Here is a 27,751-nt window from a genome sequence, read left to right as displayed (position 1 = left end):
ACAAAAACCCAGAGAGGATTAAGCTTTTCTTCAACAAAGAAAATAGGGTAAAGAATGAACCAGTCTTCCCCTCAGCGATTGCCATTAACTGCAGAAGCAATACGAACGAAATGGCTTAAATCTCTTTGTTTTTCCCTGTAAACAGAAAATGTCACACGACAGACACGCTTCGTCTACAACCATAACCCCCGAAGAAAGTAGTTTGTAAGTTTTTTTATCTTTTAAATTTTCACTTGATCATTTGGTCCATCAATTCCTCTTTACAGTTCAAAATCCGTAATCGATATTTAAAACTCAATTTATAGATCTATATTTTTATATTTGTTTAATCCGTCAAGATTTTTTTTTTGAAGAACTTCAGAGTCCGATCGTCGATAATTTCTGCACAACTGGTTCGCAGTTTTAACGATGTGAATTTTTAAAATATTTACTAAGGATGTAATTGATGAATGTGGATTTTTTAAATACCTTTTCCAATTGGTTGTGCGAAAGATGATCAGGTACAGTAAGGTTTGTTATCTTCTTGTTATACTCAGTCCGATCAAAGGAATTGTTATGCCGTTAGTATTTGAAAAATCAGAAGAGGGAGCATCAAGTGTATGATGCATGTTCTAGATTTCAGCCATGAACTTGGGTGTTAGAAGAAGAGCCACTTTCAAGCTACATTTTCCCGTTATCTTTCTGCTATAATGATAATCTGATCGATTATTAAGTCTGAAAATTTATGCTAGAATTGCATTCTGGTACATATCACCAAAGTTTTGTTGCCTAGTTACTGACAGACTGATGAGAATCTTTGTTACCCTAGGTTTGTTGACATTCTGCACGAAGCTCCTTTATATGGTCATAGGAAGCCTACGAGAATCCTTGGGAGTATTTTATACTGCATCCTATTGGCAAGTACAAGTTGTTCTTTGAGAAACTGCAATTTTTTGTATCATTCTCTCATCTCCAATGCTCTTATTTTATATGGATAGATATGCCAGATAATAGTTTTTATTTGATTTTTTATTTGAAGGAAGAAATCAATTGCTGATTTTTTTTTTTCTATTTCTAGTCAGGTTATGCTATCGTTGCTATAGCAGCTCCGTGGATATTTCTCCCCATACGAAGATTGATTCCACCATTGCTTTGCAGTTGCAATGCTGTTCTTTTGATAATTACAGGTCAGTTATTGGAGCTTTGTATTTAAGCATTCATTTTGTTCATGCATGAACATTTGTGGTGGATGAATTGCTCAAGAAAAATGTACCCACTAATCTGGTTGCGTTCCAGCCTAGGTTTGTTCCTAAAAGGACTGTTTCCACAAGTGAAGAAAATTTGGAAAAAATTTCTTTAGACAAGGAGATTTCGACCCTGTGACGATAGTTACTTTTCCATAGAGTATTCATTTCTCCAAATGAGAAATGCTGACCACTGGAGCAACACTCTGCAAATCCTTGCATCAACCTGGGTCAACATGATACAGGGATTTACACTTATTTATAGATTTACAAGCCCCCTAAGTAGTAACACTATTCTCTAACAAGAAAACCATAAATATTCACCAGATAGAGGTCTTAACCTCTAAAATGTTGAAGGAATTCTAATCACCAAAATATGTGCTCCCAAAGATTTGCGATATGGCTGGGTGGCTATTGCTGCATGACTATACTCGTGCTGCAGAATCTTAAGAAAAGTATGGGGTTGAATTCAAGTCACACACACACACAATACTTTCTATATGCTTAATGTAGGGAATCCATATGGTTAAATCTGTGCTGGTTTTTTCCTTCCTTAGCTAACTTTCGTTTGTATTTAATTTCAACTGTAATTTGACCATCAAGAATTCACTTTGTGGGGACCCTGTAAATCTAGTTGTTACATTCCCCAAGGGGTTGTTTTCTTTGTTTTTGGGATTTTATCTTCTTAGCATAGATTTAAAAATTTCTCATTATCTCTGGATCAAAATATTTCTAAAAATTCTGTGTTGTCTTATGACAGCAACCTATGTCATACTTTTGATTCAGAAGTCACAGAAGTGCTGCCAATTATCTGAAAATAAAACTGAGTCTTATTGCAGCTAAATGGAGTTGGCTACATGAATCCCATTTTGCCTTTCGACTCTATTTAAAGTCATTGTTTTTTTAATCTAGAACCATCTACATCTTTTCTCACCACTTCTACACGGTTCATTTTTTGGACTCTCCTTTTTTCTTTTAACTCGTCTAATGTATCATGTCAATCTTCCTCACTGATGTGTTAAATGACCTTGGTAGTACATGCCTAGACCATCTCAAACAATTTTCCCTCAGCTTATTACCTATTGGTGCCACTCCTAACTACCTTTTTTATGTTATGAATAGTGGTAGAGTTTTTATTAATTAATAAGCAAACAAATGCAATGGAGCCCCCCATTGAGCAAAGAAAGAGAATATAGCACCACAAACAGCAGACTAAATAACGTTGAAATCGCTGGACTGAAATGCAATTCTCCCCTAGCATCTCTAATCATTGTAGGAGAGTCAGCAACAGATTTGGCAGACTAAATCTTTAACCAAAGAAAGGCATTCTGCTTGGTTTTGTACACTGGTTGAGGAGCCAAGACTAAATGGGCTTCAGTCTTCACCTACTAGGGGCCAAGAGCATGTCTTCGATTTTCTACATTATACATATGGGTACTTGTTCCAGAGATATGGCACTGATATCAGTCTTGAACTACGCAATCCTGGTTGAGTATCTTCTACAATAATGGTTCTGTAGTATAACTTCTTTGTAGGCTTATAATACCCTCCACCTACAAAGTGGGGCTTATGCAATTTGATGAAATTGGTTCTTAGTAGAATTCATGTTTGATTATGGTTTCAGGCATTTTTCAACAATATCTGGTTTACCAAGTCCAGAAAGTGCGCTTGCAGGTAATTTTCATTGCCTTATCCATTAAGTAATTTACTGATGTTTCTCGCATTTAGTTTGTTTTGGGCCTTATAACACAACAAATGTAAAATTGTTGTTAACAAAACCAGAAACTGAGGAATGCTTGAATGATCGATTGTGATCAGCCAAGCCTATTATTTATAACTCTAAAAATTACATCCACATGACTAGTATACCCCTGCCATAGCCGACATAGCTAGGCAGTACATAAGAAACTTAAAAATATAAAAATAAACACAAAAAAGATCAGAATACCCCCCACGGTATTCTGGTTTACATTATTCAACACTCCCCCTCAAGTTGGAGCAAAGATGTTGATCATGCCCAACTTGGCTAGATTAGCATGAAATAACTTTCCAGGCAGCCCCTTGGTGAAGATATCAGCAAGTTGATCAGCAGACATCACAAACGGAATACATATCTGCTCATCTTCTAATTTCTCCTTGATGAAATGCCTATCCACTTCAACATGCTTGGTACGATCATGCTGTACTGGGTTGTGTGCTATGTTGATTGCAACCTTGTTGTCACAGTACAACATCATAGGAAGACGAATAGGAATACCAAGATCTTGTAGCAAACCTTTAAGCCAAAATAACTCACAAATACCTTGTGCCATAGCTCGAAACTCAGCTTTGGCACTAGAACGAGCAACTACATTTTGCTTCTTGTTACGCCATGTGACAAGATTTCCACCTACAAAGGAGCAATACCCAGAAATAGACTTGCGATCTGCAGAACTAGCCCAATCAGCATCGGTGTATGCCTCTATCCGTAGTTGACCATGTGCAGACAAAAGAATGCCTTTTCTAGGAGTTGATTTCAAATAGTGCAAGATACGAAGAACAACCTCCATATGAGAAGTGTAGGGATCATGCATAAACTGACTCACAACACTCACGGCGACAGCAATGTCAGGACGAGTGTGTGAAAGATAAATCAGCTTCCCTACAAGTCTTTGGTACCGGCCTTTATCAACAGGCTCACCCTCATTTTCCTTGAGCCGAACAGTGGGATCCATAGGAGTATCTGAAGGATAGCAGCCTAACAACCCGGTTTCAGCCAACAAGTCTAGGACATACTTTCTTTGAGAGAGAAAAATGCCTTTAGAAGATCTGGCCACTTCAATCCCAAGGAAGTTTCTTAATTTCCCTAGATCTTTAATCTCAAATTCTTGGCCAAGGAAGGTCTTCAACCGTCTGATCTCATCACCATCATTGCCAGTAACCACTATGTCATCAACGTAGACTATAAGAACAGTGAGTTTTTCACCAACCCTCTTTATAAAGAGTGTGTGATCAGCATTACTCTGCGTATAGCCCACATAAATCATGGCCTTGTGGAACCGATCAAACCATGCTCGAGGTGACTGCTTTAGCCCATACAGTGCACGCTTCAGCCTACACACTTTTCCTTTATTTCTGTCACAAGAGAACCCTGGTGGAATGTCCATATACACCTCCTCCTCCAGTGCTCCATTTAGGAAGGCATTTTTTACATCTAGCTGCTGCAAATCCCATCCAAGGTTGACTGCACATGATAACAACACACAAACAGTATTTAACTTCGCAACAGGTGCAAAGGTTTCCTGGTAATCAATGTCGTATGTCTGAGTGAACCCCTTGGCCACGAGCCGTGCCTTATACCTATCCACAGTGCCATCCACCTTCTGTTTCACCACAAACACCCATTTACATCCAATGGTTTTCTTCCCAGGTGGAAGAATCACAAGCTTCTATGTGTCATTTTTCTTCAAAGCCTCCATTTCTTCCATCATGGCTGCCTTCCACTTTCCATCTGATAGAGCTTCCTGCCAATTGTTAGGAATACGAACAAAAGAAAGAGAAGAAACAAAAGCACGAAAGGATGGGGAAAGGGAGTCATAAGAAACAACATGAGATATGGGATGCTGAGTGCAAGTTCTTACACCTTTGTGAAGAGCAATAGGTAACTCAGGAGAAGGAACATTACCAGGTGGAGAGGCAGGTTCTGGATCCAGGTTCGGCAATTGGATGGGTACTGGAGCAACAGTTGATTGAACCTGCTTATGTTTCCTTGCATAGGTCTTCATGTTACTAGCATCAATCCTCCTCTGATATTCACTAATAGTCCTCTAGACAGAAGTCTGGACTGGGTAGTTTGTTCCCTCTGAATAGAGGTGGTCTCCCCCTGTATAGGAATCTCTCCCCCTGACTCAGGGGGGTACTAGGAGTAGTCTCAGGGGAAGTACTAAGAGCAGGCCGAACTGGTTCAGACTCATTGTAAACAGATTGGAGTGGAGGTACAGAGTCTATAGTCAGCACATCTTCACTAACACTCTCCCCTTGAAGAGGTGGGGACACATAATATGAAACACTCTCATGAAACACGACATCCATGCTGACAAAAGTCCTGCGGGATGGAGGGTAATAACACTTGTACCCCTTTTGTGTAGCAGAGTACCCTAAGAAAATGCAGCGGAGACTACGTGGGTCAAGTTTACCAAGGGACCTTGTATCCCTGGCATAACAAACGCAGCCAAAAACCTTAGGGGGAACTATAAAGGAGGAAGAGCCAAGTAATAGCTCAACAGGGGGTCTAGAATTAAGGACTGACTGGGCGGCCTGTTAATTAAATGGGCTGCAGTAAGGACAACATCCCCCCAATAAACGGAAGGGACATTGCGAGCAAATAGAAGAGCTCTAGCTATCTCCAAGAGGTGACAGTTTTTCCTCTCAGCCACACCATTTTGGGCTGGAGTATCAACACAGCTGGTCTGATGGAGGATGCCATGGGCAGCCAGGTATTTTTGGAACTGACCTTCCATAGACTCTGTCCTATTATCACTTCTCAAAATCTGAATAGTGGCATTAAATTGGGTTTTGAACCAGCTGGTGAAAGTGCTGAAAACATGAAAATACTTCATTTTTAGTGTGCATAAGGTAGACCCAAGTGAACCTAGAATAGCAGTCAATAAAGGTTACATACCACCGATAACCCGAAAGAGAAACTCTTCTACTAGGACCCCACACATCAGTATGAACAACGTGAAATAAGGAAGAGGATCTTTTATTAGAAATTGGATCATTTGAACGTGTTTGTTTAGCCAAGACACAAGGCTCACAAAAAAAATCTTCCTTATTACAATTATTACTTAATGCTGGAAATAAAGTAGATAAAGTACCTAAAGGGGGATGTCCTAGTCTAGAGTGCCATATGTGTAGTTCAGAAGAGAAGGATGTTGGGGAATAGAGCCTAGAAGGTAAAGCTTGGGTAGATGCAGGATCTCCATCAAGCAGGTACAATCTGCCATGCACTTTACCCGATCCAATCGTCTTCCCCGAGTCCAGATTCTGAAAAACACAATGAGTGGGAAAAAAAGTCACTTTACAATTTAGAGATTTGGTGATACTGCTAATGGAGAGAAGATTAGTGGTAAACTTGGGAATATGCAACACAGATGACAAAGTAAGAGAAGGGGAACAACCAATGGATCCTTTCCTGGATATGGAGGAGAGGGACCCATCAACAATTTTAACTTTGTCCTTACCAGAAGCAGGAAAATATGTGTTAAAAAGGCTGGATGAACCTGTCATGTGATCAGTAGCACCAGAGTCTATAATCCAAGGAGTGGAAACTACTGATGCACAATGACCAGCAAAGGAAATACCTGTACGGGCAAAGAAGGAACTTGAATTGGCAGCAGATGAAGTAGGGGCAGCGGATGTGTTCAACAAACGCCGGAGAGCTTGAAGTTCTTCTTGGGAGAAACCAATGTCAGTAGTGGGAGTTGGAGCTACACTTTCAGTGTGATTGGCTTTATTTTTAGACTTAGCACGACCACGTTTGGCCTCAAAATCAGCAGGCTTCCCATGTAGTTTCCAACACTGAGCCTTAGTGTGATATGGTTTGTGGCAATGATCACACTTCACAGGCTCTTTGGCTGTAGCAGTAGCAGCAACACTGTCAGAAGAAGCATCAGGGGTGAAGCTAGCAGTCTGTAAGGCTGATCTTTCAACTTTAGGAGTAATCATCATAGCAGCCCTCCGTGTCTCTTCACTGTGCACATAAGAAAAGGTTTCCTCTAAAGTGGGGAAAGGAACCCGACCAAGAACTTGCACTCGAATAGGATCATACTCATCATTGAGGCTAGCTAGAAAGTCATAGACCCGAAACTGATCTACATAGGTGTGGTAGGCAGCAACGTCAGCAGTAGTAGTAGGCTGAAACCGAGCATAGTGATCGAATTGCTGCCATAAACACTTGAGGCAGCATAATATTTAGTGACAGTCATCTCCTTTTGAGTAGTGTTTTGAAGTGTCTTCTTGATTTCATAAGCCTGAGCACCACTTCCTGAACGACCATAAGTACCCTTGATAGCAGTCCATATCTGAGTAGCAATGTTAAGGAGAAGATACTAACTAGAGAGGTCAGTGGTCATAGAGTTCAGAACAAAGGACATCACCATTGCATCATTGGCAGCCCATTTAGTACGAGCAACACCTTCTTCAGTAGGCTGTTTGGTGGTACCAGTAAGATGGCCAGTGTGTCCCCTACCAGCCACGGTCAAGGATAATGATCTGGCCCAAATTAAGTAGTTCGTACCATCAAGCTTAATGGCAGCAGTATAGGGAAGAAAATCAGCCCTAGTCTGATCTCCTCCAGAAGTAGCAGTAGTCATCTCTGAGTCACGCATAATTCAGCCAGGCAGAAATCGATCCACTAAATAGGGAAAAATTCAGATGTTCAAAAACTGCAGTATTTATGGCTGAAAAACAGGTCGAATGTAGCAGTATAATAAGGAAATTGTCCCTCAAAAAAACTCCTCAAAAGACAGCCCAAAAAGCCAAGATCGATAAGGTGTAAGGGTTTTAGAAAAAACCTTGACAGTTGAGATCGATATAGGAAGAGAGGGGCTGGAACTTGAGATCTTCAATGTGTGATGATGCAGCTTTGATAGATGCTGTTCAGTAGCCTGCCAGTAGTGCTCCAAGATGAACAATCAACCTTCCAAGCTGATAGAATTGATTTTCCAGAAAATAGGAGCAGTCTTCAAATATCGCAGAGAGTAATACAGCAGCTATCGCATTCTTTAATTACGGCATATAATGTGAGGTTGGATGGAGGGCAGCACTAGATCATAATGGGATCACCTCATTAGTGCTGCCCTTGAAGAATGGAGAGAACCAAGAAGAGGGGAAGGAGAGAAGGATGAAGAAATCGATGGAGAAGGTGAAAGAAGAACGATGGAGGGGGGAAGGTTTTGAAAACCCTAGATCAGAGAAGATGGCTCTGATACCATGTTAACAAAACCAGAAACTGAGGAATGCTTGAATGATCGATTGTGATCAGCCAAGCCTAAAAATTACATCCACATGACAAGTACATCCCTGCCATAGCCGACATAGCTAGGCAGTACATAAGAAACTTAAAAATATAAAAATAAACACCAAAAAGACCAGAATACCCCCCACGGTATTCTGGTTTACATTTTTCAACAATTGTCTATTCCAAAAATGTGGCGGAGAATCCTAGGAACAACACCTTTTTAGATTTGATTTAAATCTCCAGAGATTTATCAGGCTTATCGACTTGTGCGTCCAACTTGGCGTGTTGGTCAAGTGCTTACTTGGTGAACGCTTGGTCATGGGTTCAAGTCCTGGAAATAGCCTCTCTGGAAACAGGGGTAAGGCTGCGTACATTTGACCTTCCCCAGACCCTGCTAAACGTGGGAGCCTTGTGCACTGGGTATGACCATGCAAGATAACAAGAAATTTTGTATCATGAAAGATGACAATCGTCATATTATAGTGCGCAGTGTATTAAGAAAAGCTAAGTTGTTGGGAGGTCTTTCTTGTGCAGATTTTTTTTTTTATTTTAAATTTATTCACTAGAGAGGGAATTAGGACATGGGAGTGAGGTGTCAAGACCATCACAAGCATGAGGCTTTCTCACAATTGGTGCTTATTTAACATAAACACAATTTATAAAATAAGAATAGTTGTGAAAATTGAAAATAGTAATGATGGAAGTAATCATCAATTAAGTTCAAAGATGCCAGGAAAATGCTTCAATTAAAATTTACCTTTTAGTTCAAGTTATTTAACTGCATACCGAAAATTCAGAAATGAATTGATAGAATATTTCATTGCAGGGTGGTGGTTCAAAAACCGATGTTGGGGAGTTTTGAGCTTAGAAGGGTCTCAAAAGCTTAAACACGTTAAAGACAATAGCTAATGTTAGTGTAAACTAAGTAGTAGATGTGTCTGTTTTTTTTTTTGGCTTTTTATGGGGAAAAGTCCATTGATATTCTCACTCTTGTTTTTGCTAGTATTTCACCACCTCTATTACTTTCTTGTGAATGGACTCTAATACACCTGTTATAAGATTTTGCATAATTATATGAACCAATGATATAGTTTGGTTTATTTACAGATTAAAGAACAAACCTGAAGTGGTCCGAGGGGTGGGAATATAACCACCTTAAAACTGAAAATCAAGGGAAAACTAATTTTAAATATCAATTTATAGCATAAAACCTACTATTTTGATTAAATGTGTGACAGTGTGAGGTCCACATTCTGAACATGAAGTGAGCTTTAAGGCAGTAGGAGGGTGCCTCTGAGTGCCTTACTAATTGAGACACGAACGTTAAGGTCTTTAGCTTCCAAGGCTGTACCTTCAGGCATTTAGTTTGAGCCTCAACTCAACTCAACAGCAAGGTGCCTAAAGCTTCCTTTAAAACTCTGTAATTCATGTACTCATATAGTCATATGTATAGTTTTTTAGGCACCACTAGGCATTTTGAACCTGTAGCGTGATGTGAATGACATGAGCTTTTGTTGTTCAGAATAAACTCAAATTCTGCTGCATTAGATTATGATTGACTCTAACCCTTCAGTTGACATCTATGATTCATCTTTGTGTGGCCAAACCCAAGTAGCTGGGATTAAGCTTAGCGCTTGAGCATCTGAAGGATAAGACCAAAGTGATGTAGCTACTCTTATTTGTAACTATTTTTTCATATGTTTTTATTCATACCATTGTGTTTGAACTTGAATGATATCTTTCTGAGTGAAAAGGGCTTTTCTTCTGTGTGGTGGTCAGAGAATATTTTATGCAGTTACACAAGTTCTTGTTTATTTTCTGGTACTTGAAACAAGTAACAATTTAACTAGGACCTTGGCTGAGTTTCGTTAATTAAGCAAGACTCTGCATTTTTTATTTTGTAGGGTTACTATGTTTTCAGCCAGAAGTTGAAGCACATTATTCGTCTTCCTTTTGCCACTGTTTCTTATGGTGCGTTGTTGTGTACCTTTCAGTGGTTCTTCCTTCTTAGACAACTCATTATTCCAAGCATGTATTGATGGTATCAAACTTCTACAGGTGCAAATAGTAGAATTAGACTGACATGGAAGTCAGATATTTGGAGAAAAGATTAAGTTTTGGAAGGATTTTCTAGATATTATGTTTAGAGAAAGAGAATGCTAACTGGGCGTGTGCAGTGCGCTGCTCCTTCTCCCCACAGGGACGCGTGAAATGACTGCCGTGTCCCCATGGAAAAGCGGAATTTCCTGGGGGTGCGGCGGTCATTTCGCGTACCTGTGTCTGGGCGCAGGGGCAGTGCACTGCACGCGCCCAGGTAGTGTTCTTTCTCCCTTATGTTTATTTTGTATTTACATTTCTTTTTTATGAATATTTAAGCATTTATTGAAAGGAAAAGAATGTCGAAGATTACAGAACCAGTAATCAGTGTTGAAAAATAGTGAACAAGCGTATTAATTACAATTCTTCTACAAAGGAATAGATGGCCACACAGCTAATACATGATTTGAATACGACCTGTTCAGCTAGTTCTCCAGCTAAAATAGTAGTTGAGCCTGCCTCTAATTGGGGTAGACGTTAGGTGAGGCTAGAGGTCGAGCTTCTCTTATGTAGTGTGATAACCTCCAAGGGCTCGTTGAATCTTTGTGATCCTTCCAATAGCGCAATAACCAATAATGAATATGAAGAACTAATAAATCTGCTCCAAGTGTGATGTAGCTCGAAGGAGGAGAGATGGAATCGTCAAGCCAGCCGGGCCATCAGTATCGAGCCAGCCCTTTGGGTGGAGTTTAGTCCAGTCACGGGCCTAACTTCCAGCCCATTAAGTATCACCTAATAAGTTGTGTGTGGGGGGGACAGATAGCTGCAATCTTCTAACTTATTTCTAATTTATGTAGTTGCTATTTTGAGATGTTATTAGATACTATTTAAATTTCAGTTATTTTTATTAGAGGGTGTACCTCTAGACCGTGGGTTGGTAGTGGGTTTTATTTCTTATCTCTACTCTTTCCTATTAAGTTATGTTTCAGTTTCCTATTGTAACTAGGTTCTAGGCTTAGCTAGGTAAGAGGTGTTAGAGTCATATTCCCTTTGTAACTCAATGATATGGTTTTTTATATAAAGACATGGAGGCTGGTACGATAGACGCACATTTACTATTGTCAAGCTTCTCTTCTTCTCCTCTATTGGTCCTGGTTTGTTGGGCTCAGATTTGTCACATGGTATCAGAGTGATGAAGAAGAAAAAGAAGGGAAAAAAAAATCTGCAAGTCCACAAAAAAAGGGGGTTCTTATGTGTTCGCTGCTGAAAAGGGTCTCCTGTGAAACTGCTCATATTTGAAGCATTACTAACTGATCGGAGAGTCGAAACAATTGGTGAGGAGATAACTAGGGTTTCCCTGCTTATACTTAACGGGTCTCCTTCCTTCTATTTGCTGAAAACCCTATCGATTTGCTGAATTGATCTCCTGGAGAAAACTGATGCTGCAATCTGATGTTCGAAAATTGCTGGTTTATTGTTGATCGAAGTGAATTTGCTGCTGGTTGATATTCCACTGCTATGTACTGTTGAAGGTTGCTGCTATTGATCAAGAAAATTGTTTGATCAAAGCCCAGCTAACCAGTGTCACTGCTGCTCTTGGTTTCAAACCAGATGCTGAAGATTTGTTTGAATCGATTTATTGCTCTTAGAATCCACAAACAGTAAGTTGATTCTTCGTGGGTGGTGATTCGTCTGTATTGCTATAGTAAGATGTTGATATCTGCTGCTACCTAGAATCTGATTTTGAATATGGGTTTCGAATCTGGTGTGATTATCTTTGTTTGCTGATCGAAGAGAGAACATCGTGCCCCTGGTTTTGGTTTACCACCTCTCTTTTTTTGGGTCCAAGATTGAAGACAAGTAACTAAGAGGCCCTACCCATCCATATTGGGATGATGAATCAATGAAAAATCTTTAACTCAATTGGGCTCTCGATGCGTAGATTCATAGGGTGAAGGTTGATCTCTATGTTCTCTTTCTTTTTTCTTCTCCCCCTCTGGCGGATGTAGATCTCAGCCAAAAGAAAGAAGAGAAAGATCTCCTACGGTTTGGGTTGGTCTGCTTCAACCTTGAACCAACTCTTTGGTTCATTTTCTGATTTAAATCTGCTCCTGTGGTTACTGTTCCTGATCAGTTTTGTTTTGAGTTTATTTATTTTATTTTATTAATTATTACTTGTTTAGACAGTCTGGAACACATCTGTTTAATTCCAGATCAGTTTTGGAGTCTATAGAGGGATGGATACGCTAGCACTGTGCATTGGAATCTTACACACTAGCATCTTTTTGATTGTTGGATCCCCCTCTGTGCATCTCAGCTGTTCAACCTGTTTGTTGTGCAACCTCATTTTTTCACTGCCGCTATTGCAGGGCCAGGCTCACATTCTTTTATCAATCAAATTGCCCAAACGGTGAAGTGAAAGGGAATCAAATCATGCTATTGAATCCAGTGGGAAAGGGTAAAATGGCAGAAGCAGTGACAGCCTCATCAGCATCAGAAGGAGCAGATAAAGTTGAGGTTTCTCTAAAAGATCCGGGCAATGAATTCTTCAAAGCTGGAAACTATCTTAAAGCTGCTGCTCTTTTGTACACAAGCCTTCAAAGCTGGGAACTATCTCAAAGCCGCTGCTCTTTATACACAGCCCTTGAAGAAAGATCCCTCTAACCTTATCCTTTACCATTAGTCCCTTACTGCTTGTTCTGATCCCGTTTTGTCTTTCTAAAGGATTTTGTTTGGTTTCTGCCTTTCTCTCATCCTCTGGCCAGGAAGTAAAACAAAGATGCATCATATCATCTTGTATGGTTCTTCGAAAATTCCAAATACTTAAGAGTATGACCGCAGCCTTTCATTTTCAAACAAAAGCTACTAGCGTCGTTGATCCCCAAAATGGTCTCGTTTTCCTTGAAAAATATCCAAAGCTTTTACTCCTAATTTGCGCCACCCGTGTGGTTGATCCTTACTCACAGCATGATCGCAGCGCCTGAGATGGGGGGAGAGAGAAAGAGGGGGAGATGAGCGGCTCCACTGGTAGGATGCAATGGCCAACAGAGAGAGAGAGAGAGGATGATCAATAAGATGCTAACGTGTTCGATTCCATTATATCCATTGCTTTATTATTTTAGTTTTCTAGACAATTTATGTTACCTTTTCAGTTAAGGATTGGTTTAGGTCTTTCCTTTTTTCAGTCTGAGCATGTTTGGCACTATTCTATATTAGTTTTTAAGGGCTGCAGCCCTACCCACAAATTTGGAGGGGGATCCAACAATCAATAAGATGCTAATGTGTACTATTCCATTATATCCCGCTAATGTGTACATCATTTTCTCTTGCTTTATTATTTTTTTTCCTAGTCAGTTTGTGTTACCTTTTCAGTTCAGGATTGGTTTAGGTCTTTCCTTTTTTGAGTATTGAGTCTGTATAGCCCTATTCCATATAAGTTTTTAAGGGCTATAGCCTTGCCCACAATTTTGGCAATAAGAAACTTTTCAGATTGACAGTCTGTGGATTTCAGTCCTTTTGCTTTGGTGGATTCTCAGGTGGCTCAGTGGATTTTGAGTATTCTATTGCTGAGGATTCAACAAGGGGTTCTGGTGGATTCCAGTTCCCACCAGGTGGATTTGTGGTTATCTTTATTCCTTTCTTCCTTCCATCAATCAAGTAAGTTTCTTAACTTTTCTTTTCTGTCATGCGTATTACTTTCGTAATTCTGTTCTTAGTTAATTATCATTCTGTTAGTTGTGTTTCTTGTTCTTCAACTTCCGAAGTCAACTCAATAAGTCATTGTTAATTTTTTTTTCAGAATCAGTTTTCAAAATTCAACTATTTCTGTCGAATTCTGGTTTCCTATCTCAACTAGAACTTCTCAAAATCTTTTTAGTCGAAATTGATCTCTCAAATCTGACACTTTAGTTTACTGTCCTATTGTTAGTTCCAAATCTTGTGATGGTTTATAAATGTGATCTTTCCACCGATTTCTTAAAGTCCTATTTCAACTCTGATTTCAGAAAACCTCAGTTCTCTGTTCTGTTTTCATGTTCTGATTTTGGATCATTGTTGTATTGTTATAACTGATTTCCTGTTGCTACTGTTTGTCAATCTGGGCTTTATTCATTGATATTCTGAAGCTTTCTAAATCTGTCATCGATTATTAGTTTTGAGGTGTGCTCCTTCCAGTAGGATTCCTCAATGGCTGGTTATCCAGCCGTTGGATTGTCCTTATATTTTGATATCTTGTTCTCCTAAGTGAACAATCCATTGGATCAGAAAATTGGCGGTATCTGATTTGTTGATCTTCTGTTATAATATTTCGCTTGTACCTTGTTTCCTTTTTTTCATTGCAATTTTAATTTTAGTGGGTATTCTGATCCCTAATCCGTAGGCAACCTAGAACCCAATCAACTGCCCTTTTCTTAATTTCATTTCAGACCTGCTACAACCATACTTGGTTCTAAGTTTAACTGAATTTTCAGTTTTGGGTGGTCAAAACAAACTGAAATCATGCGAATTTCGGGTGCATGAAATTTTAGCCAAAGTTTTGGAATCCAGATTTGGGGTTGAAATATTTACAATTATTCCTCTTATTTGGATGTTGAATGTTTTCCTTTTGAGGTCCCCCCCCCCCACCATAGAAATAGAAAAAGTAAATATTTGTCTTTTTTCTCCCTTTTTTGACAAATTAAGTCCATTTTGAATCTATCACATCTGTATAATTGTTATGCTTATGTATTGTATTGACGTTGGTCTACATATTCAGACATTCCTTATTGATTACATCTGTTATAGTGGCTATGCTTAGAAAATTATATGGATTGTGGTCTATTTATGTACAATTTTTCTGTAGAAGTGATATTTCATGACAAGATAACATTTTGGTCTTTAATTTCAGTCTGTTGATTTGACTAGGAACTGCTGCAATGCTACTTGTGATGGTGTGGGAACCCCACATCAGTATCCTTTCTCCTTCTGTAGTGCTGAGGTAGTTATTACATTTTGTTATTTGTGAGTTCCTAATTATTATGTTTTTTCATGTTATGTGCACTATCCATTTGCTAAGAGTCTGAATTGTTCATTCTGTTGCGGCTTCGAGGTCTTAGGGTTTTCTTTATTTATCCTCTAGACATTCAAATTCCAGTAACGCCATAGAAAAAGGCATAGTGCCATAGTATTTTGCAATTTTGAAGTAAACTACCAGAGATAAATGATTACACTAGTATCCTTGTAAATGGAATTTCACATTTAAATACTCTGCAAGCTTGTCATTAGTCTGTGCTTCAAACAAGGAAGCCCCATTGAGAAACAACTTCAATCAATGTGAAAATTGGAAACCATCTGTCTGCAATAGAAATATGACAAGCCTTAGCAAATGATCTTATCTACTTGATCTTCAATCTATTAGTAAACTTTTAGTAAAATGGTAGGAGCAATATCTATAAGTTACTTCGAGAATTGAGCCCATTGATTCTTAGTATTGACTTGACCTGAATCTCATTGAAGTAAGAAGAGCATGGACAGCAAGAGGATCACAAATATCCATTATGAAAGAGCATGGACAACAAGTGGATCACAAATATCCATTATGGAAAAGCATGGACAGCAACAGGATCACAAATATCTATCATAAAGAACAATGGATAGCAAGTAAACTCAGATATCCAACATAAAAGAACATGGACAACAAATGAAACTCAGGTATCCATCATAAGAGAGCATGTACAACAAGTAATACCCAGATATCCATCATAAGAGAACATGGACAGCAAGTGAAACTCAAGTATCCATCATAAGAGAGCATGAACAACATTTAAAACTCAGATATCCATCATAAGAGATCATGGACAACAATTAAAACTCAGATATCCATAATTAGAGAATATGGATAGCAAGTGAAAATAAGGTATCCATCATAAGAGAGTATGTACAACAATTAAAACTCAGATATCCATCATAAGAGAACATGTACAACAAGTAAAACTCAGATATCCATCATAAGAGAGTATGTATAACAAGTGAAACTCAAGTATCCATTATAAAAGAATATGGACAAGAAGTAAAATACAAATAGAATCAATCAAGTCCTATTCTATTGGAATTTAAAGAACCAGAAAAATGAATTGATGTTGCTGCCTGCGTTTTTAACAATTTAATGTTCAGATTAGACAGTGATTCTCCCACCATGATGATTGTTTCATATATGCTAAATCATAACCCAATTTTTTCATGAGAAATCAAAGAATTTAAACCGTAATAACCATACAAGGTCTATCCAAGTCCCATGAAAAAATATAAGTTCTCTCTGTAGGCTGAGCTAGAATTAAAAGAAATCAAGTTCTTAACCTCATCAATGAGAAACTAAATTTCTCAATAAAATCCTGTATCAAATTAAACCAAATCTGGAAAGGGAATATAATAGCTCAGCACCTGGAATTTTTATAGCAAGTCGAAATCTACTCGATCAATCATGCAAACTTAGAATTAAAATTCAGGTAAAAGGCATAAACATCAAAATAAAAACACAAATCAGAAATGCAAAACTAAAATGAATCAGCAACACAAACACCAAAGTAATGCCATATGCTGAAGTAATAACAGGGGGGAAGGACAAAAACCTTAGATCCAAGTTGTCCACGACCGACCAACGAAGTTGTCTCTGCAAAATCCCACGAGATCAGATACATGCGAGATGGGGAGGGAAAGAGGTAAAGAAAGAGAGAGGGTGACATACCTATAGAGAAGAGCGACACAGTGGGAGACTGCTGAGTTCGATTCTTGCAACTGCTGAAGCAAATCAGCAATGGAGTTTGATTAATGAATGAAAACTATAGTTAGAAAATTTCGTTCAAAGTTCAAACATATGCAAAGGCTTCAAATTAAGCTAAACACAGCGATGCCATACTGAAACTGTTCAGAAAATGATATAATAGTAATAAAAGCTACCACCTCCGGGATTTCCCAAACACTTTTCCTCCCACTAAGAGTCTTCACTTTAGGCATCCGCGTGTCCTTGGATTTCAAAAGTTTTAGTTGTTCTTCAACCCCTTTCTTTTTCTCCAAACCTGCATGGACTGATCTACAGTGTTTTCTTCCTTCAGGAGTATCTATCCAGAAGTCGTCCTGTAAAATATCAATCGGTAACATACATGTATTAGCTCTACCTTTCCATCCCGGAAACCTCACCAAATTACTGGCAGTCCCGTCATCAAAAGCTCCAAAATAAAAAATAAAAAAAGATGAAAAATAAGAGGAAGGTGTTGGCGTTTAACCTCCTCATGGATCCAGACCAAATCAGCAACTATGAAGAAGAAATGGACTTGGAGAGTGGAGAGAGCGCCGGAGGCGGAACTGAAGTGCAGAAATGGAGAAGAAGTTAGAATGGGCGACTTCGTTGAGGATTTGGGTAAGGCATATTACCAAACTATCCTTATAAACTAATTGAATGTCGGATATTAAATTAACCGGATATTATCCGGTCCGAAATGGAAATATACGAATCCAAATCCGAATTCGATTATCTTTTGGACGCATTCGGATATTATACGGAAACCTCTAAACGGATTCGAACACGGATCGTATTCGGATTTTCGGCTATCCATTTACAACCCTACAAAAGATATGGATGCCTTAACTTTAACTATAAATGTGGTTTTAAACAAGATCGAATTGTGAAACAGGATTCATGTAGCTGACTCTATTTAGTTGGGAAAAGCTTAATTGAGTTGAATATTAAATGAACTTTTGAATGAATACTATAATTCGCATTTTTAACAGGCATGAATACAACATCTATAGGATGACTTACATCTTGAGAGTTATTTAGTGTTTTCATATGATATCCGTGCCTCTCGATTTGTAATTCAATACACAAATCAATTGGGTCTGTCAGACAAATTGTTTATCAATGACTGAAGAATATGAACTTTCTACTTATGATCATCACGAATTGAATTATAATCAAATTTCTTTGGGTCGGTTGCCGATGCTAGTAATTGGGGATTACACAATTCGAACAATTACGAATTTGACTCATAATAATGGAGAAATTGCAAAAGAAAAGAAAAAGGGGAGGTTTGTGATGATTTTGAAATCTTCTCTACTAGGTAATCTATTATCCTTATGCATGAAGATAATCAATTCGGTCGCTGTGGTCGGACTCTATTATGGATTTCTGACCACATTCTCCATAGAGCCCTCTTATCTCTTCCTTCTCTGAGCTCGGGTTATGGAAGAAGGATCCAAGAAGAAGGTATCAACAACAACTGGTTTTATTACGGGACAGCTCATGATGTTCATATCGATCTTGGGAGTTCCTACCGTAATGCACGACTACTTGACGGGGGGTTCACTGCAAATACGACCTTGGCTCATTATTGCCGAGATAATGGCCTACTTCACATCCATCGCGCAATAAACCCAAACTCCGTGACGAGTTGAATTCAGAAAGAGTGAGGGTCTATTCGGCGTGCCATACCAAAAAGCGACGTTCAGCTCCGTACTGGGTATAACTAAATATGGAAAGGGTGCCATTGAGAATTTGAAAGCAAGGAGGAAAAGCGCGCTTTTTTTCCGGATCTTTCCTCGACTCCATTCTCTTCGAAAGAGAATGGCGGAAAGGGGAATGAGACGATTTTTGTTTTTTCAGGAATGGAGTCGGCCTTCCCTATACCATTTCCTATCGGAAATTGGGGAAGTCACGAGCTCCTTGGCTCAAAACAACTAGGACAACGCAACAACAATCGGCCCTGCATTGCCTAATAGAAGAGTCTGATGATGGTGGGCCCCCACTTGGACCCTATGAGTTGTTGGCGCCTTGAATGTTTGAACAAATAGAAGGGGCCTTTAGACGAGCAATGGGCAACCTTAGAAGAGGGGCTGGATCCCATCGAAACGTCCGATTTTAGGTTTGCAAATCAAGAATTGAGTTTGACTCTCTTTTGAACTTTGAGCAGTCCTATGACAATTTGCTGTTTCATATTCTCCAAAATTAAATGGAAATATTGTTAACATCCTGCCTTTTTGTCAAAATCAACAGGATTATAATGTTTGTTGAAGTCATATGTGCTGGATCTTTTATAAGTATCTATATCGGTGAGTTCACATTGCTTATACTTGGTCAACACATTCGACTGGCTATGATAGTAGTTGTATGTAGTTGAATTGAATGAGCTGTTACCATTCTATGTAAATGTTTTTGAAGTTTATTTATTTCTCTCTCGATGAAGTGGATCTGACCTGTTGGTGGTAGTTCCTATTCTCTTACTGTACTTAAATTGAATGTGCTGTTTCCCATCTTTTCAATTACTTGGTGAAGGTTGTTTATTTCATTTTTCTTTCTATTGATGGAAATGAGCACAAGCTGGTGATAGTTCCAACTATAAATTGAGTGCTTTTTTTAGGGAAAAAAATGCTACTGGATAAAGTGCTTGGGAGAACTGGTGAATTCATGATCGGTTGTTAGTTTTATATTTTTCGTGGCTAACTGATTTTCCCCCTTCTTTTTTTATTTTATACGAAATCTTGAATAATTGCAATGCTGGATATAGTTTACTAAGAAGGTTTCCATTGAGAATGCTAAACCATCTAAGATACATACATATTTAAAGTATAAGCCAGTTCTTCTAGTCCCACTTGAAATATAATAATGATCTAGTAGTTTTTTGTCTTAATTTCTTAGTCTGCAATGGAAAATGTTCGTCTCCAATGACTCTATATCTGTCATGCACAACTCCATTTCCGTTGATGATCGTAACATAATCTGGTGAGAGTCACTAGGATAAGTTCGGGGAGAGGAAAGGACTTGAAAACTCTAGATTATTGTTTGGGGAGAGGAAAGGACTTGAAAACTCAAGATTATTTGGGTAGCAAGCAATGAACTTGAAATCTCTAGAATATTAGGGTAGCAAGCAATGAAGCCAGTTTAGATCTGGGTGTAGCCAACTATATGCCCATCTGAACACACCCGATTATTAATTGGGCAGGGTAGGGTGGCAAGTGATCATGTCTTGTTGAAATATGATGATGCAATTCAAGGTTCTAGTAGAATTCTAGAAGCAAACGAACTGCTAACAGTCCAGGATCAAAGTTGTATCTATAGTCCTTATATAGGACCAAAATAGAATAATGGTAGGACAAATAATATAACTCGTTTGATCAGAGAAGAGAACTTGAAAATAAAAATAGAGAACAAAGTAGAGGAGCTAGAAGAAAATATTAGAGAATAGGAAGAAGAGAGAAGAAAGAGAACAGAACTAGAAGGAGGGAGATTAGATCTGGAATATTAAAACCCTTATGCACAGCTCAACAGCTCCAAAACTCTTATTCTTTACTCCAAACATGCTCTCTGAGCCTAAGGCATACACTGCGCCCATAGTTATCAAGGCGGGAAAGCGACCATGGTGTTTTGGAGGGGAAAAATTCAAGGCGACACCGCCATGGTGGCAAGGCGCCCGTCATGGTGCCCAAGGCATCCAAGGTGACCAAGGAGTCTGGACGCCATGGCGACCATGGTACTAAATCTCGTTTCGTTTTGGTGTTTCGGTCTGACCGAAATTTCAGAGATACCGAAATTTCATCGAAATATGGTATTTTTCTGTGGGTGTAAAATGCCAAAAATGACCAAGATTTCTGAAATTTCCGAAACGAGATGACCGATCCGAAATTTCATCGAAATTTCCAAAATATTCGAAATATTGCACGTGTCAGTTTTAGTGACTTTTTCAATATCTCGCGATATATCGTGAGTCCACGATATTTTGTCGATATCTCACGAGATATCGTCGAAATATGGTATTTTTCCATTTCGGATTGGTATCGTATCTCGGACAGCTCGAGATATACGAAATTTGGCGAAATATCGCCGAAATTTCGCAAGATTTTGAACCTTCATGGCGACGCCTTGATAACTATGATTGCGCCTCCTCACATTGGATTATTATATTGTTTTTTAAAGGAAGACAGATAATGATTAAAAAAATTGATGTGAGAAGGTGTAGAATACCCTGCTTGCTCAGAGAACCCTCTCCCTATATATATGTGTGTGTGTTGGGGGGGGGGGGCGTTTTTCATGCACGGCCTCTCTCTCTCTCTCTATATATATATATATATAGGAAAAATCGTGTTGTAACCAAGGTTGGTTACAACAAGATTGTAACCTTACTTTTTTGCTCTTTTAGTATTATACCCCTTTTTTTCAATGAGGCTAAATCCGATTATTTCACATCAAAACAGCATTAATTGCTGCATTAAATAACTTTCAAGTTTTTTAAAACCCTTTCTTACCCCTGCATTAAATTACTTTTGAGAATAAGACAAAGGGTAATTAAAAGGTTACAACTTCTTAGTTCACCACTTTGGTGACAAGAAGTTGTTCTCTTATATCCCGCCACTGGGGGGGTCTGGGGAGGGTCATAATATTCGCAGCCTTACCCCCGCTTTGCGGAGAGGCTGTTTCCCAACTCGAACCCGTGACCACTAGGTTGCAATGGAGCAACCTTACTGTTGCACTGAGGCCCACCCTCTCTCTCTCTCTCTCTATATATATATATATATATATATATATATATATATATATATATATATATATGTATATAATTATAATTATATATGCATGTATTTAGCATGTATGTATAGTCCTTTTGGAATTCCTAATTATACGCAGAAAAGAACTCATAATTACTTTCTCACACTGATTTGACTTATTAGACTTGAAACATAACTAGATCTAGCTAATAAGTATCCTATTCTAACACAAACACTAGACACTAATCTCGTGTTCTGACTTGATCTCCACTTTATGGGCTTCAATACAACAAATAGCCCATACAAAAATAGGTCATTTTGACGGCATCATAGTATTTCAACTGAAAACAGCCTATTTATTAGACATCAACTTGAACATGACCTATTTAAGAAATTTCAACCTGAAAACAAGACGTTTAAGTAATGCATGCTTCAATATAGCATGACACGAGACATGAAACAAGAAGAAAATGCTGAGCAGGGGAAGAAATGCGAATCGTCAACACTTTTATTCCCCTCCCCACATCCAAAAAAAAAAACATTGGAGAATGTTAGAATGCACATGGTTGTACAATGAGTTCAGGTGTTCCTAATAGTAAGGAGTGTCCAATTTAACTGAGATAATAGTAATGGATTTGGAGCAACTGTTTGGTTACTTCATGGGGTTAAAAATTGAAAGGTAGTTAGGACATACAATGAGGTTACGTGATGCATGATATTGTGTGGCTAGCATGAGACCACCTACCCTGTCAAGAACTTCAATGATAGGAGAAGCTCATTCTTTGATGTTCTACTTCTTGCCCAAGAAAATCCAAAGTGTGACACTCGTACGTTAGAATTAGCTCTAAAAATTTCCTTCTATTGCTGTGCCGATTATATTTTATGTTTTGTTAAGTATCATTTACATGCATATGTTGGTGCATGCAGGGAATGTACATCAGTACAACTCATTGAACTCTCAGCCCGATGTTTTGAAGTCGTTATATTCTGCACTTCAACCATCAAGCTCTTTGGAAGAATTAAGGAATGGTTTATGCTCCCTTTATGTCAAATTTAGTTTCTTCCATTTTTCCAATCAAAGTACAATAACTGTCCAAGCTACTCACTATGAGTGCTTATCATTTTAGCTATTGTTTGCTTAGACTCCATTGATGCACTTTTAAGGTTTCCTGTCATACTTTGTTTTCATATTCTCTCTACTTTTTTTTTTTTTGGCAGTATGTGCCATTTTGAACTCAATTTGAAAAGGTTTTGATATTAAAGACACTATGAGTTGAGCATGGATGTTTGATCGGACGATTGGAAATCTCCATTTGCTCCTGTAAAGCCAATTACTCGGATTTGGTGATAAGTTAACCGAAAAGTTATCATTCCCTTCTGTTTGGTTCAAACAGGTATCATGATGGTGGCCGACTCTCTGATCAGCAAATGGCTTTGTTGCAGTATCAGCGGGAAAATCTCCATTACTTGAGTGAGGAGGTTTGTATTTTAATTAAAACCAAGTTTGATGTTGCTTATATGGTACCACACCTCATAATCTATATCAATTTTTTGTTCTGCTACCCACTGATAATTAAATTGGCCAAAGAGAAGAGTTATGCTGTGAGTTATATACTAATTTGACTAGTCACCTCTAGCATCTGATATCTGCTGGTAAAGTTGGCAAGATAGTTGTTTTTATTGATTCCAAACCATGTCTCTTCAGATTCTTCGATTACAAGAATGCTTGATCAAATATGAGCGCTCTGATGATGGAAGCACACCTCAGGTAATCATCCTGATAACAGTTGATGTCCCTTCATATATTGAACCGTGTAAAATTTTGTAGGCCAGGTTATTGAATGAGCTCAAGCTGACACACCCAGTGATGCAAAACCCGGGTCACAAAACTCTATGTGGGTTCTTTATTGGCCCAATGAAGCAGATAGTTCACAGTGCTCATTCTATAGATACTGGAAAAGGACAGAGTGTTTGGCATGTCTTTTATTGACTTACCAAGTGTGCAATAGCCAAGTATTGAAGAAATGATGGCAATTCTGTAATATATGGAACAATCCAGGTCCTTAAAATTAAGCAAACCAAATAGAGGACGAATCAGGAATTAATTTTAAAAGAGAGAATAATTCTGGAAATTGATGTAGAGAAGGGATAAACTAGAACTAGAAGTGATAAATGAGGGGGCTGTGAGTAATATGGGAAAGGGTTTAAATGTAATAAAGAAGACTCAGCTTCTTCTTCCTCACACGATAAGAACTGAACCAGTGGTAGAGATATTCATCTTCGAAGAAGAAATCTCTCACAAGATACCTAATAGAGCTGAAACTTTAGTGAAGGTTCAGAATCTTGAAGACCTATGGATTACCCAAAGCGAACAGCTAACGTGGATGTCCAGGATAGCAAATCAAACTCGGCTAACTCTATTAGGCGATAGTTGCAGGCCCAGTCCTGGTTTCAGGGATAGATCTCTCCACAGGAAGGGTGTTAGGACTTGGGGTTCAAGGGCTTGAATCGTCTAGAGGTAGGCTTTTCGACGGTCTGACCAAATCTCAGCCTGAACCGTGAGGATCCAAGTGATTTCTAACAATCTTTCCTCAAACCCAGTTTTGTGTCAACAGCAAAGAAAGGGAGGAACAGCAATAATCGAGAAAGATACAAGGAGTAGAATCAAAGAACATGAGAAGGAGGAGAAAATACTATGATAGATACATAAAGGAAGAAATCAGACCTGTTAGGAAGGAGCCGAATCGAGGGAAAGAAAAGGGGAAGGAGGAATCAACCAGCAATCGCTACTCACAGCAGCACAGGTAAATAAAAATACTGTCATCCAAATTCCAGTCTCAAATCTGAATATGAATAATACAATGCTTACACAAGAATATATAAAGACCCAAACTAACCCCTAATCACACTTAAACACTGAAATAGACTTTGAATCTACTTTGGACTCTAATTTGGACTCAAAAACTGAAAAACAAGTTTGAACACAACTAAGACTATCTCCTACTTGCTGTTAACAAATCTAACAAGATAAAGACATAAATAAAAACCAATTACATAAATCTCCAATTATCCCTACGATGCATCACCCAGAACTACTAAATTGCCGAGATATTGACCCATCAAGAGAACCAAATTCATTTTCTATATAGATATACGTGGATCTCTCCCACTGAAGACCATTTACTCCATTCTATTTAATACGAACGATCTAAGGTTTGTTTTACTAGAAGATACCAGAGATAATAGTGTCAGTTCACTCTTTCTCCTTCCCCCCTCCCCACCTTTTTTTATGGATATTTTTCAGGCATAAGTGGGATCCTGATCATCGATGGATAATAAAAGGTCTTTGATGCCTGGTGAAGAAAGAGAATGGTGGATACATAACTGAAGTTGACTTTATTAGGCATAGACAAGCTTTGACTTCCCTAGTCTTCTGAAAGAGAGTGCCTTGTTGGGCTAAGAGCCTAAGAGAAGGGTGGAACTCTTAACCTCACTGGCCAAACAGAAATTGGGCTGGCATTCTAAACCTGATTGATTAGCTGTTCGTATCCAGGTGCCATTAGGATGCCTAACTCACTCCCAGGACCAAACCTGCAGAAGGGAGAGAGGCAGGCTCCAGGACACAACAATATGCATGATTGTTGGGGAATCAACACAATGAGAGCTGATCATAGATAACTTGCTTCTGACATCGAAAGCGATGGGAGTCCCAAATCTGCTGGATAGATCTGGAGCTGGTGGACCCTAGATAATTTGCCTTTTGTACTCCACCAAATCCTACCCAATACATTGCCACACCTATGGGTCTAGTTAGTGGAGGGGGTTTTAAGCTTTGTGGTATTAGGTTGTGTACTAATAATAAAAAATGAGGCAGACAAGCTACACAGATGAGATGGCTCTGGTGGCTGCTCAACTTATCATACCAGCTTTGCTGTTTAAAAAAAATGGTAACAAGAGGGAGAAAAGTCTGGCAAAGCACACACACACACACACAAGCTTGCACGTACACGGGTTTTTGAGGCTTCATATTTCTAGGTTGTCTATGGAGAAGAAGGGGTATTTGTAGACCGCAAGTTTTATATAGGTCTCCTGGTTACACCTGCATTGCATTCCCTCAAGATTTGCCCTTGACAATTCATCATTTTGATCTTGAATGTGAACTGGTATTTCATTTTAAATTGAATCATACATTTGGAGAATATGAAAACAGACAACAGTGAGTACTGTGTGGGATTTCTGTAGGTTGATCTCGTCCATCTTTTAGCAGCTCGTGATCAAGAATTACGTGCCTTATCTGCTGAGGTAATACCTACTAACACCATTTGGATTATTTATTTATGGTAATATCTTTTCCCAACCTCTTCATTTTTCTCTTTTTGCTTAGACCTCAGTTTTCCCTACTTTGTTTTGTCTGGATCCATGTAGCCGACCCCATTAAGTTGGGATAAGGCTGAGTTTGTTGTTGTTTGTTGTTGGTTTCCCTGTCTGGTTGCTCACTTGTATACTTGCATATGGCTCATGCCTTACATTGCATGTATATCTTGATACTCCTGGCTAATTCCTTATAGATTAGAGTAGGAATTTATATTTTGGAATTATGATTGATCAAACATCTCAAGGATATTCCAAATCATGGGGTCCACATTTCCAGTTTCCTGTAAAATCCAAATGCCATATAGATGTGATAATGGGCAAAACACTACTAGGATAGCTACCATGTATTTGCCACTGGATTATTCAAGTGAAATTTGTTTCTGTGAGAACCTAAGCTTCTGCTCTGTTTCAACCTCACCTTCTGATTATGAGAAGGAACTTCAGTACAGTGTCAAACAATTCTGTTAAAAAATGAACCTTGGGATTGGTGAACCTTCAGTGCACTGTCAAACCATGATTGGAGTCAGTTGGCCGTTCTTTGCACAATTGCTTCCTTTGTCTGCTCTGATAGTTCTTCCACCAAAAATGAACCTTGGGATTGGTGAAATCCCCCAGGCTAAGTATTCCAACCTGTTATGGGTGCAGGTACTGGTAGGGATCTCACTTATGACACTTGTTCACCAAGGTGTAGCTAAGGGATCTCACTCAGAACACTTGTAAACCAAAAATAAAATAAAAAGTATAACTAGGTCATTAACCTGGTGTGCTCTTAAACCATATACATGCCTTATTCAAGCTAACTGTTCCGGACGTTACTGAGGAAATTTTAAGACTGCAGATGAATCAACTTCAGTCAGAGCTACGCCTTGCTCGTAATTTGATTGCTGAACGTGATTCTGAGATCCAGCGGATTCGCACAACCAATAATCAGGTATTCTTCCAAATATCAGTGCCTAGTGGTATATAATAGCTTCAATTTATTTGTTATGTTATACTTGTAAGTTCCTTGCTTTTTGTTGGATTACTTTGCTAGATGTTTTTGTATCAAACCATCCTCGTTTTTAGTTTTAATTTTAAAGGTGTTTTTTGGGGGGGTAAATTTGCTGGAACAGTATGTTGAAGAGAATGAAAGACTGAGAGCTATATTAGGGGAATGGAGTGCTCGTGCTGCAAAGGTGAATAATTGATTTTATTTTGTTATGCTATTTGTTAATGGAACATATCTCCATCTGTTTGTTGTGTCACCTTTAGATTGATGTACTATTTTTTTAATGAGATGGTAAAGCTAATCTACTTGTACATGAATGGATCAAAGCTTGAACGGGCTTTGGAGACAGAAAAGATGTCAAATTTAGAACTGCAACAGAAGATATCGAAGCTGAGAAACCAACCAGCGGAATCAAGTAAAGACCGTGGAACTTGATTTCTTACATTTGACCTTCAAAGCTGATGCATTTATTGCCTCTGTACAATTCTCTATGTTCCTCCTTTTCTTTTTGTTCCTGCCATTTTTTTTTTCTTACTTTTACAGAGCAGTAGAATATCAAATGTACAGTTAGCTTTTGGTTGTAGGTGCATTTTGTTTGAAAAAAAGATCAGTGAAGAG

The 27,751-nt window shown here is 38.6% G+C and overlaps 1 protein-coding gene across 6 annotated transcripts; it reads left to right on the top strand.

The window, feature by feature from the left end:
• Nucleotides 1-20: 20 nt before the first annotated feature.
• LOC122669975 (protein FIP1-like) lies at nucleotides 21-27,751 on the top strand. Of its 6 annotated transcripts, none has more exons than XM_043866897.1 (14): nucleotides 21-204; nucleotides 809-896; nucleotides 1,058-1,166; nucleotides 2,848-2,897; nucleotides 10,128-10,194; nucleotides 15,163-15,235; nucleotides 19,286-19,341; nucleotides 22,699-22,795; nucleotides 23,166-23,250; nucleotides 23,477-23,539; nucleotides 26,014-26,073; nucleotides 26,984-27,076; nucleotides 27,258-27,320; nucleotides 27,422-27,751. In XM_043866897.1, the coding sequence occupies exons 1-14, from the start codon at nucleotides 149-151 to the stop codon at nucleotides 27,566-27,568; spliced, it is 1,107 nt and encodes a 368-aa protein (XP_043722832.1). In that variant the 5' UTR covers nucleotides 21-148; the 3' UTR covers nucleotides 27,569-27,751. The 6 variants fall into 6 exon arrangements, with proteins under 6 accessions (XP_043722832.1, XP_043722833.1, XP_043722831.1 ...); XM_043866898.1 differs by having other exon boundaries at nucleotides 809-900; nucleotides 1,062-1,166; nucleotides 22,699-22,792; nucleotides 23,163-23,250; XM_043866896.1 differs by having other exon boundaries at nucleotides 22-204; nucleotides 809-900; nucleotides 1,062-1,166.

This window comes from Telopea speciosissima, chromosome 7, assembly GCF_018873765.1.
Source record: "Telopea speciosissima isolate NSW1024214 ecotype Mountain lineage chromosome 7, Tspe_v1, whole genome shotgun sequence".
In the NCBI taxonomy this organism is placed as follows: domain Eukaryota; kingdom Viridiplantae; phylum Streptophyta; class Magnoliopsida; order Proteales; family Proteaceae; genus Telopea; species Telopea speciosissima.
The sequence above is the reverse complement of the archived record's forward strand: the minus strand, read 5'-3'. Positions and strand labels throughout refer to the sequence as shown.